Source organism: Channa argus, chromosome 14, assembly GCF_033026475.1.
Source record: "Channa argus isolate prfri chromosome 14, Channa argus male v1.0, whole genome shotgun sequence".
Classification (NCBI taxonomy): Eukaryota; Metazoa; Chordata; class Actinopteri; order Anabantiformes; family Channidae; genus Channa; species Channa argus.
The window spans coordinates 17,522,692-17,535,727 of NC_090210.1; the positions used below are offsets into that span (position 1 = coordinate 17,522,692).

Here is a 13,036-nt window from a genome sequence, read left to right on the forward strand (position 1 = left end):
AGATAACTCAACTTATTTTTTTTCTGCTTCAACCTTGGACAAAGAGATAAGCGGTAATAAAACAAAGCAGGGTATAAACAAGGACAGGTCTGACAGGTGGACAGTTAGACAAACAGGTGACAGGGAAACAGGAAACAAAAAAGGCTGTGCCTCCCCCCCACCTCCAGACACACACACCTGTGCCTCCCTCTTTCCAAACACAAAAGAGAAAGAGCAGAGCCAGACAAGCACACCGATAAGCATCAGCCAGACTAGTCATGCCAGACACACACACACACACACACACGTTCATTCTCGACTTACTTTGGCTTCAGGCCTTAGGCACATTTTTGCACCACATGGGTACTCTGTCTAGACAGTCATCACATGCACATCAAACACACAGCCATTTTCCTCCCTGCCAATGTGTTGAGGTCCTCCCTTCACAGCTACAGCTCTGTCAGCCATTTTACAATCCACGCACACACACACACACGCACACACACACACACTAATGCCTTGACAGTAAGAATCAACGGGAACCAGGGGAGAAACCTTTAATAAAGTAAGGAATAAAATATCGAGGAATTAAATTATAAATTAGACATGAGTTTAATTTGACAACTAGCTACGGACTCTCTCTATAATCCTCAACATAAAAAAGTGGCCTCTTCAAGCGCTCTCGATCAATTTTTCTATTCATCTCCCTCTCTCTATCCCTCCTTCAATTCTCATGTTTCAAAGTCAAATCCCAGGCGGCAGCTTCCAGTCTATATACACAGCACTACATGAGGAGGGTTGTCATAATGTTACCTCATGAATGGACAAATTGTCTCACTGGAATACTCTAGGCAAGCCAAATAGGCTAAGGTAACTCCCACCATAACATTTTTTTACACACACACACACACACACACACACACACACACACACACACACACACACACACACACACACACACACACACACACACACACACACACACACACACACACACACACACACACACACACACACACACACACACACACACACACACACACACACACACACACACACACACACACACACACACACACACACACACACACACACACACACACACACACACACACACACACACTACTGTAAATACTAGCATCAGAGACAAGGAAGTAAAGTTAAATTGAGGCACTCTAATTCTTCAACCTTAACTGCTTTCATGAACATGCTAGGTATGTCGCATGCTGATTTGGTCACATTCAGAAAAAATATGAAGCCATGATGGTTCTGACTCTTATTATCCAACAATATGTACCCCTCATACCTTTATTTACAAAGATTATGTTAGGCATGAAACATTACAAGTATGTTTGAGTCAGTGAAGGGCATTTAAAAATAATCTTTGTGCAAAAGGGCACTATCTGCATATACCTGTGCAGTACATTGACTTTGGCACAGCAGCTCAGCATGTGTGTGCTCTACTTTTCTACAGCAGTGCCCTCCCACAGCGTTAAATACCAATGCTGCCAGGGATCACCTATGAGAGTAAACCAGAGCAGGAGCCAGACAACACATACAGATGCACGCACGCACACACACACACACACGCACACACACACACAAGTAAACAGACATCCCATCAAACAACAGTTCAATCAAAAAGCAATGTGGGAGGATGACGTAGTTTACCACAAAAGTACTGCTGGGCACAAATATACACTCAGACATGAGCAGACACACTTCATGTTCTAAGGGGACACATCAAATAAGAATGAGGCCAGTGGGCCCTTGTCTTCTTGTCTGACGATGACTCTACTCATAATTTCAGCTTCATCTGGGCCAGTGAGAATGTGTGTGTGTGTGTGTGTGTGTGTGTGTGTGTGTGTGTTTTTACCTTCTCTAAAAACAAGAGAGTGTCTCTAGAGAAGCTTGCACCAATGGGATGTTGTTTGTAGATAGGTTAATTGTCCAAATCCACAATTAGCTGCCTGGTTTTCTATATTAGCAAAAGAAGCTTACTATTCAAATGTGTGAAACAACCGACTGCTTGGAGATAGAGGGGAGTGAGAGAGCTGCAGAAAGGACGAGCGTTGCTAAGCAGACTGAAAGCCGAGAGAGGCTGTCAGTAAGCCAGCAATGCACTGCCATCACTACAGAGAGAAAATACAAAATGGAGACACTGCTCGACCCCCTGCCATTGTAATAAAGTACAAATCCGCCACTAAAATGCTTACAACTGCATGGTGAAGACTGCTTTTTGTAGTCTTACTATTTGTAATGTAATAAATTTAGCTAAACATAAAACAACAAACAATAACTTATAATTTGGCCAGTTTAAGATCAGGCAAAAATGTTTACACCGCTTTATTTGTTTGATTATTATTTACTCCGTTTTACTCTTAATTTTATTCACTTCTTGCCTCAAGGAAGTTAAGGCCAAAACACATGATTTGTATGCCTGCATACTTACCTGGTAAAACTCATGAAAACTTTAATTTTTTTTCAAACTTAATTCTTTGTCAGTTTTACTTGAACCCTGCAAAACACTTTGTTACTGGTTATAGCATGAGGTTCAATGTTGATCAGTGATTTGTCTGCTTCTTCATCAGCTCAGGAAGCTTCCCTGTTGTAATGTGGTATACTGCAATAAATGTCAATGCTTGGTTGGTCATTGCTATCTTCAACAAGGCCAGAGGGTGGTTAGAGGTGGGAGAAAGAAAGAGGAAGAGGTTAAGTAGGCTGACCCGTGATACAGTCGCAGTTCCATCTTCCCCTGGCCAAAATGCCCTTCAGGCTACATGGAAAGACAGTCAGTAAAAACAAAGAAGCCCTGGGTTCTCCAAGTATTCAGTAGGGAGCTATGGTCTCATCTATATTACTTGCAGGAACTTGTTTGAAGCTTCTACTGTTCATCTCTGCATGGGCAGCTGGGCTTTGCTGTCCAGGCCCCTCAGGCTCGCCTGTCTCTAACCACACAAACACTGCTCATGAACGCATTTCAGTTACCATGAATCCTCCACTAGCTCTCTGTCTGTCTGTCTGTCACAAGCTCTGGTTTTCAAAACAAGTCTCTGAAGACTGTTCTTTCTACTTTTACAATATGTCAAGGATTTCAAAACTGGTTGGCATTCTCTTATTGCTACTCAAACTTGATTATTGAAAGGACCCAAACATTTAGTAAAACCATTGAACCCGCAGTCCACACATTTGATCACCAGACTTTGTTCATTAAAACAGTCCCTGGTTGAGGCAAGCTTGACAGTAACTGCAGAATAACATTGCCTGGTTTGGTTTGTTAAATGTCATTATGGCTGAGTCAGACCTCTAAGTGAACACACCTGGGTGTAGATCAAACAGACTGAGTGAGAGACTGGGGTGGTGATAAATCTTAGTCCTGGCTCCACAGTGACGCTGATGAGTGGAGAGCAGACCACAGCACTGATGGAGCCCTGTGACTCATGCTGCAGGATAGGGTTGGCGTGGTGATTAGAGGAAGTGGCTGCTGGTGTTGGTTGTGTTGATGTGTGTCTGGCAATGGTTCTGACTATATCTGACCCTTTGACTTCCTTTAATCATGGACTACAGACTGTGTCATCTGCATAGTATGCTAATGTGTGTATTTGTAAGTGTCATCCCCCTACCCAAAAAAAAAAAAAAAAAATACACATCACATGGATACATTGATGTCATGTCAGTGTCAAGCCACAGCCTGGATATTTGTCATTATGTCTGATCAGACAAGGACAAAATGTTTGATTTATTTTAACAGTAACTTTGTTACAACATTGTTTTGAGGCACTCTGCTTTTCAGATTACAAAATGAGGCCGCTTGGTTGTCTGCCAAAGCAGCTGACAGAAAAGGCATCCTTGCCAAAAATTTACCATCTCTGTCTAGAGGCTAGATTTCTTCACTCAACATGACTCACACTTAAGAACTACTGTTCATATGGCCTCATTTGGGATCAGGATGTGTCTCCGCCAGTACATTTTGACAGTGATGACAAAGAAAATGTCTCGCATTACAAAATGCAACAGTCATAGGAAATGGCTCAAATGAAACCAGACTGTAAACCACAACGCAATGCTTCAAATCATCAGATCATAAAGCTAAAGGTGAATAATGCTCTACAGTATGTGGGCCAAGCCACTCCAAAAACGGGTGTTTTATTAAGTGCGACACTGAAGCCTGGAAAAGCCCGACATTCAGAGAATCTCATACACTAACACAGACACACACATGCACACAATTCTGTTGCTTGGGAAAGTTGGGAGGACATGTGTATTAGCTTGCATGCAAGGATGCTGAAGTATACTCACCAGTTTCAACATACTTAACCCTGGGCTTTCATGGCTGAAGTACACTCAAAAAATGCAATGTATGTTTTATGAAAGCTTCTAGGTAATTAATTGCAACTAAAAGGTCAATGACCTTGAGAACTGTCTACTACTTAGTTTATGTAGCAAAAGGGTGCATTGGGGCTGTTGAAGACCCAGAGGGGAAAGAGCCCTCTATTAAGAAGAGCTAGATGAGCTGGTATGGACCCCTGAGGGATATGAGGCAAAGAAGACTGTGTGTTTGCATCTGTGTCTCCCCTAAGAAATATCAGGGAGACAGATCATTCCCACGAGCCGCATCACAGCAGGAGGGAATAGCCGTGAGGTAAACACATCAGCATTTGGCAAGGTAGAAAGAGACTAAAGACTGGGCAAATCTCAGAATGTCACTTGTTTCACCTTCACTAATGCAGTCTGTTTCCCAGTTGCTAACTTTACAGCTTTGCCCTGAGCCTTGTTCAGTCAGGCCCCTGGTGAGATAAGGATTTACTGGGTACAGAGGCTACTAGCAGTAGAAGGGAACAGAACAGATGGATGGCGTTTGATGTTAATAGAGCAAAGGTAAGGCTGCAAAATGCAAGTGAGCGCCTCAACCTTGGCTAGTTTGCATCCCACAGCAGTTCGCGTTCTGCTTTAATATGAAGGTTAAAACTAGCATGGGTCCTGGTAGCACTTAACTTGGCTGTCATTGAGTGCCATTAAAAATGTTTGACTATTTGGCACAAAACAAATGTGAATCCAAAAGTAAAACATTACAAGCAAAATAGTTTCCAATTGAAATGACAAGCCATTAAGTGTAAATAGTGTAATTAAGGGGATTTTTTAGCATCAGAATCTGACTATTTTCCCCTGGTTTCCCCATTTGCAACATGCATAATTGATCAGTGTAGTGGATGAGTTATGTGTCGTTGATGTTCTGGGTGGCAGCCCAGTGGGACTCATGACACGCCTTTGATATCCTGTGTTTATCTCCCTGTCTGGGACACTGGGGCTGTGGGAGAAACAATGAGGGAGTTAGTCTATGTGCCTACTATATGGTGTGTATGTATGTGTGTTGTATGTATGTTGCTCCTCCAGCAAGCAAAGTCTCTGGGTCTCTCCATTTATATCTTCATTAATCACCATTCCCACCAGGAAGGCAGCACAGAAGAGTCTTTCAAATGCAAACTCTCTTTTGCTTGGACATATTACACACAAGCTGGCAGCTTTCCACAGCCTTTTTACAGTATACTTCCTTCGTCTCCAACTCCCTGCCCCCAGCGTACACACAACCTGCTGGTCTGATTGTCTCGCAGGGAGACCAGACAGTGGACAGTTAATCTTCTCATAAACACATCTATTAATTACTACCAAGACTCCTCATTATTCTGGTTGCAAAACAACTCAAGCAAGCTAGTCAGACATGTTGCGATCCAAACTGCCATGCTTTGTCCTCGAACAGTCTTCCTTGAGGTTGTAGCCAATTATATTCCCACCCCTCTTTTACTTGTTCTTGCTTTCATTTTCCTTGCAAGCAAAAAACTGGTCTGACGCCCTGGGCAATGGAGTGGGGGGGGGCAGAGCACAGTGAACATACAAACAGGTTGTTAGTCCAGGGCCCACAGGACATTTGTCTGGGAGTTGCTTAGCCAGTTTGTTTAGACTAAGACTGTTGGCATACGTGGCAGAGGTTCCACTGTATCTGGACTGACCTCTCTCTGCTGCTTGCTGCCATGGCTAGCACACATTAGTCCCATAACAGAACATTATTTTGTTTTTATGTGCTGACATGGGGGAAAAAGGATCAAAAATAACGTGGCAATAAGTGGCAGCTGGAGTGGGAAATTACCATCAGCCAATCAATTGTACATTTTTAGATGTGGGGTTGCAGTACACAGGGTAAACTGTGAGCTATGAAACAACCAATCCACAATGAATTGAACTGTGGATAAAGCCTGTGACCAATTACAAATTCAAATTTTTCTAACCAAACTTGAGAAGCTTCCTATCCATTTAAGAAAAAGACTAAGAAGTTAAGACTTATCCAGTGAGCTGCAACACTGTAATACATGCATTGAAATGATGGTGACATACCAGAGGCCCCTCTGCTCAGCCCCTCCTACCTTGTGAGGCCCCATTTAGCCCTTTACAACAGGCAGCAAACACTCGCCAAGTCAAAGCATCAGGCTCCCACACCAGACAGGCATGATAGACTGTACATTACTCCAGGGCAGTGTTCAAAGAAGCTGCTGTCTATTCAGCATAAGTGAATAATTGTTCTATTGGAAAGGCACAAACAGACAGAAATATGTGTATGGGTGTCCTGGGGTCAGCTGGGGGGTAAAGGAGAGAGGGTTAGCTGGTGAAATGCAAACTGGCCAACATGTGATTGGCCAGCCAAGAGGGTTGTTCCAGGCTAGATTTGTGGTTCAGCTCAGGTCTTGGAGAGGTTAATTTTCAACTCAGGGAAAGACAAGCTGGGGGCCCAGCCCCTTGTAATGACATAGTAGGCAGTGGACATGGATTGTTCCATGGAAGATGACTAAAATACAAAGTCATTTCTGACTGACACAACAGTCAGACCCATCTCTCCTCCAGTCTTCTTGCCTTTCATATTTTTTACTTATCTTCTCCATTACTTCATTTGCTCAAGTGCTTCCCCTTGGTGTTTTCTGCTTTAAAGCCTGTCTGCATTACAAAAGTTAAAGAGAGGTTAATGTCGAAGCAGAGGTGAAGTAAATGTCTCAGAACACAGACAGGAACTTGTGCAACACTTGCTGCAGCCTCTGTTCCTGATTCTCCTCATTTCACTCTTCTTCAGTTTCTGCTCTGCTGATCCATTTCCTCCTCTATTCAGCGTCACTGTCACCCAGCAACTTACCACATTCATCAAGGTCAGAGACCCAATCAATAGCACCCAGGTTTCTTCTCATCTGCCTTGGAGACATGTAAGAATAGTCTTATTGCTTAAATAATAATTGACTTATCAAGTCATTTGGGTGCTTATTTTATTATTGGCTGCTGATTGAAGTCTGCAGGGTATGGACTGTTTACAGATATTTGTTGGCAATGGCAGAACTGCCAGAGTTAAAAGAAAATGATGATGCAGAAAGAAAGAAAGCAGAAAGAAGTACGGAACAGAGCCCATAAGTTAAGATGTTTGACGACATGAATCCAAGAGAAGCAAGCAGATGGAAGTTAGAGGACAGAGGAAAAAGTAGAGAATGAGACACCAAATGCAACACAGTGAATGATTAGCATGTCTGCCAAAATCCAATTAGACACAACCTAAGGAGAATGACTGACAAGCAGACAGACAGAGCAGACAGCCCAAGAGACAGCCAGAGAGTGCAGCTGCACTGGTCTGCGGTAATGAAGTCACTGGTTTCCAAATAAGACACAGAGGAAGCCAGAGAGATGCAGCTGTCTGCCGTCTGTGCCGCAGTCACTGTGTCAGCCAAGCCAGGGAGACAGACAGAGAAAATGCTGTTCTCACCGTCTGACATTTCTGACTCTGGGCCAGCACAACGCTACAAACAAGTCTAAGGCAAATAAGCAACACTGACTATGCTGCCCTACCATGGGGTTATGCACACAGAGGTTCAACAGTTGGCTAAAATATCAGCTCATAATTTAATTTTTCTTATCTGAAATAGGCATATATATTTTACTGTATACATTTAAATTAAGAAATTTGACAACTTTTGTCAAACATCGCTAGACACCAAACAAAGTAATACATGTGAATAACTATTTACATAATAAATTGTAAAGACTACATTTGTGTCACATCTGTATCTTAAAATTCAACCTGACATCATCTTATTACTACTGGGGATTTTTCGTTCACACCTTTTGTAATACACTATCCTAAAACGTGTCTGATGTCATGCCACGTAAACACACAACCCCCCCAAAAACAAGCATGACAAATATTTCACAAGGGAGTGGGGGTGATCATCAAATTGCTGTCTTGTCAGAAAAAATAAAAATCATCCAATAAAAATGGCAACACATGATCATGTCTCAGTGGAAAGTACAAGTGTCTGTCACAACCACAGACAGCGAAATGAATTCATTGTCTGTTGGATTCTAAAGTAACTCTTGATTTAAAGCTTTAACTTCAACTTTTCATGGCGTCTGTCTAACAAACTATTTACACAGCAGGGATCAGTAGACAGGGTAGCATTGCCTTGGGACAAAGGGCGCCATTTATACAGAGCAAGTACTGGAGATTTTAACTGCACCTTCACAAACTAAACAGCCCTAACAGGATATGGGAGTAGTAGCCATTGGAGATGCTGGTTAAAAAAAAACTTCCAGAAAGCTCCCTTTGTTTGTTTCTCTACTCTAGCAGTCTCAGAGCCATCAGGAAAAACGGTCTGCAGTCGAGGTTAGACCAACACTCAGGGGCTAGACATCTTTGTAAAAAGCATGTGTAACTATAAGCTGCCTGGCTGGCCTTTCACTGACATCCACTGGCATGTGGAAAGTATGAGTCACACAACCAAGCAGTGGAGGCGGCTGGACACAGAGTCTGGAGGATGTTCAGGGTGAGAGACATGTCCGTCTGTCTCACTTCCTGTTCAGTCAGAACACACTTTCATTATCCAAACACACACATGTAAACAGAGTGTTTGAACCTGGAATGAAACCACAGTGTAAAGTGAGACACTGACAATGACCTTTCACACACTTGTACGTCCGCTCTGATAGGGAGGTGGTGGCATCCATCAATGCCAAAAGTCACCTGCTTCCAGTAGACTCATTAAAAATTTTCTATCCTGGATGTAGTCAATTTGTTGAAATTCTAATTTTATGTTTTTCATTATTTTTGATTTCTGATGAAGCCAAACCATCACAAAAGCCAACAACAAAAAAAACAAACAAACACAAAACCAAGCAAAAGGCAAAACAACCCATCAACTGTGAAAGAAAGAATACAACCTGAAAGTGTAAAGGGGCAGAGGCTCCAAAGAGCCTAGCAAAGTGTGAGACAGAAAGACCAAGATGCGTCACACTAGCCTCAGTTTACCAGCACATTTCACACACTGAGGTTGGCAGTGTCTTGTACATTAAAACACACACACACGCACTCTAACATATACTGTTTGTGTGCTTTCAACACAGCATGTTTGCTTTCTCTGTGGAACTAAAATATCTATTCCTTTAAAAAGGAATGCCTGGACCTTCCAAGATGCATATCTTAAACAAAGGCTGGAGGAAGAGGAAGAAAACTGGGAAGAGGTGGGACAGGAATGCAGTTGGGATGCTAGATGAGACACCAGACGGTATTTCCAGCACACTTATATTATTGCCAGAAAAAGAAAAGATGCAGCTTTTCTCTAACGCAGGTACACAAACAGCTCAAAATGTTGTGAATGAAATCCGCACTCACTCCACCACACTGTCTGTTTCATATCTCTCTTGGTTGGTTATACCGAAATATTATCCAGTACTCTTTTTTTCTAATTCCAGCAAAGAAAATTGAGTTTGACCAAAACACAACCTCAACTCTACCAACAAAACCATAGTAAAATGGCAGTCCACTATGGTCAGATGGAAGTGAGCCACAGTCAATGGCTGGGACACAAGTTTTATCCCCTAAATGAATGTTGACTTTTTTTGTAAAGTCAGCACAGATAATACATTGATACAGTTTTCTGTCCAGCAAAAATAAATAGAATCTGAAAAACTTCCTCTTTGAAGTACTCCATTCCATCCTGGCTTTCACTGACAACTACTTCTAACGTAATGCAATCAACCCCATTTTATTGAGACTTAAAAGGGTCACTAACAATTCAGTCCTGCAATTGTGAGGACGAGAGATTCTCTTAATTCAAGTAGCGCTTATATTTTGTCGAAGTTGCTAGGCAACACATAACAGAATTAATTAAACATATTTATTCTGTTACAGAATTATTTTATCAGCCAAAATGTTGTTAGCTTTGGTTTGCACCAGATGTCTCTTGCATTCTCTTTGTGGGAGTGTTTAGTAACAAAAATGTAATTCCCCTTAGATAAATAAGAATTTTAGTTTTTATTTGACCAACTAGACTTTGAAACTAGTATTGCTGACATTAAGTTTTAATATGGGTATTCAAGAGTCTCTTCCTGAACCTCACGTATTGGCCTTTTGTTCAATGACATTCCCAGTGACCTCCAGGTGACCCGAGAGGACAAATTATGCATTTCCACTTCCTACAGCTGTGACCAGCTGGCCCAGCCTCATCTGTTTTGACCTGCCCAGGCAGATGTCACCACATTTCCCACATCCCCATTGGGTCAGTGCTAGTTTAAGAAAACACCAACCGTAAGCTAGACTACTGATCACCCAGTAAGTTTTGGAGACCTAAAAAACACCCTATCCTACATATCAAAACTTTTAACTTCTTCTTTAGCAGAATGATGAATGAATAGCATTCAAACAGCCAAAAATATACAAAATCATAGATAAAATCCAGAAGTGCACTTACTTTGTCTAGTGACCTCTTGAGTTGGTAGTGGAACTTCTCTTTGACCTCATCTAGAAGCTGCTTAAGCTTGGGCTCCTCAGGTGTACCCTGGTACTTCCTGGCAAGCTGGAGGTAGCAGGGCCACTTGGCTGAGTCAAAGCCCCAGTGGCAGGTCCTCTTATCAGGTGACTTGTGTGAATGCATGACAAACTTCTGCGGTGAAAAGAGCAACTGGCACTCAACACACTGAATGCAGGGTGCCTCAGGCTGGGTGTAGAATTGGGGCACAAACAGACCATGGCACTTCCCCAGACACTGGTGCTCCACCTGAAAACTGGCTTCACTCTCCTTTAGAAGGCCCTGGGCAGACAGTTTGCCACTAGGGTCGGCAGGCAAGGCCGCCCCAGGACGCAGCAGGGCATTGCACAACCGTTGTGCATCCGTCAGTGTAATGAGGCCACAAGAAGGTGCGTTAAATGGCAAAATGCCCAGCACCTTGAGGATGTGCAGCTGCTCAGCATCACAACGTGAGCAGTAAACGTAGAGCTCGTCACACACCGTGTTAATCTGCTGCAGCGAGAAGTCGCGAAGAACAGAGTTGAGCACCTGGGGCAGGCAAAGTCGCTTTTCTCCTCCAACAACAAAGCAGGAGATGGATTCTCCTTCAAGCAGAGAATGTGTGAGTTCAGTGGAACTGTCACAGGGAACCAGAAGAGGGCCTCCTCCCAGAATAGGAGGGGAGGGCAGGGGGGGGATACCAGCCGGGGAATGCTCATGGCCAGTGCGAGCTGAGAAAGCAGCTGGGCCTCCAAGGGAGCTCTGGCTGCTGAGGGTGAACTGGGCCAGTGTGTGTTTGAGGCCAGGACTCAGGTCCAGGGCTTTAGCAGCGCCCACCATGTGCAGTTCAGCTCGGCTGTCCACATCCATGTCCGAATCATGGTGCACATCCTCAGTCTGCTCTCTCTTCACCTTAGGAGTTTTAAGGAGGGTATCCATGCTACGACGCTTCAAGTTGATCTCCGCCATCACCCGCTTCTTGATGGGTGCGTCTTCTAGTCGCTCTCTATACAGCCGTTTCATGCTGCCTTTGAATGAGGTCAAATCTTTGAAAGGAGGTTTCAAACTGGTCTGGGTGCTAGCCATGTCTAAGCACTGGATTATTGTTGCTTCTTTCTATTGTGTGAGTTTCTATATTCCTCCAAGTCTTTATTTTGCTTTAAATCTTTTTAAATGACACAAATCTTCTGGAAGTTAGACACGTGCATGATGGTGACTGAAGTTTTTTTATGTCCTGATCCACTTCCTAAACATAAAACAAAAACAAAAAAAACAAAAACAAAAAAGAGATAGAAACAATCAATCCCCATCTAAAAACTATAGCTTATCAATTACTTTCCTGTAAAGAAATAAACTGAAAATGATCTCATTAAATATGTTGTGGACCATAAATATCCATGACTGTCAATGTTTTATAGCTCCTGATCAAGCTGGGTGCTTGCAAAGGTCAATGGCTGTTTGCATGGATCACTAAACCAAATGGCCATTACCATACTTAACACAAACGGGGCTTTTTCATCCCTTGTAATTGAACCCCAGGGGAAATTTGCATTACGATTTTCACCAAATGTTTTGAAACAAACTTTGGAGCACAAAGTGAGAATTTTAACAAGCAAAACCAGTTGACCACACATGACAACCCAAGTGAAATTCCCCCTCACCCAACTCCTCTCCCATTACAATTAAACACAGTCAATGCAAGGCTGATACACAATAGTCAAAAACATTTCGTTTTGCAAATGAAAGTGCCCTTCCCAACCATATTGTGTCTTCCCCCTAGGTCTGCTTACCCCACGCTGACCCCATAAACTCCATGAAAAACAATTGATAAAAGCATTAACAGCAGTCGTTCTCTTCTCCTGGCCCTTCACAGCTTGACATACGGCAGTGTGGAAAGTGTGGTTTTCCTCTTTTTACTCAGACTCTACAGTGAAGTTACCAGATCGGTGGTGATTAGGTAAACAACATTAAAACGCAGTGTAGTTGCTTATGGCTACTGCTGCAATATGACAGTAAGAGACGGCAGATTGAAACTGCAACATTTGGGGGATTATTTGCAATTCATTTGACTTCAAATTATAACAGCTACACTGGAAATTTAAAACAAAAATGCAAAAGCGCAAACTGCGCTGGTGATCAGAGTGAGCGGATTTGTGCATGCTTTTGCAAATTTCAGCATCCCGTCGTTTTTTTTCTCCCTTTTTCCACCGACTGAAATGCTACTGCGGTGCACACCAACCACAAGCTCG

The 13,036-nt window shown here is 42.8% G+C and overlaps 1 protein-coding gene across 1 annotated transcript in view; it reads right to left on the reverse strand.

Moving 5' to 3' along the window:
• The window catches only part of skila (SKI-like proto-oncogene a), a 32,568-nt gene that overhangs the window by 17,751 nt on the left and 1,781 nt on the right, over nucleotides 1-13,036 (reverse strand). Inside the window, exon 2 of the mRNA XM_067475289.1 lies at nucleotides 10,752-12,033. Within this exon, the coding sequence (XP_067331390.1) occupies nucleotides 10,752-11,873 (1,122 nt within the window). The 5' untranslated portion in view covers nucleotides 11,874-12,033. The remainder of the gene's footprint in view (nucleotides 1-10,751; nucleotides 12,034-13,036) is intronic.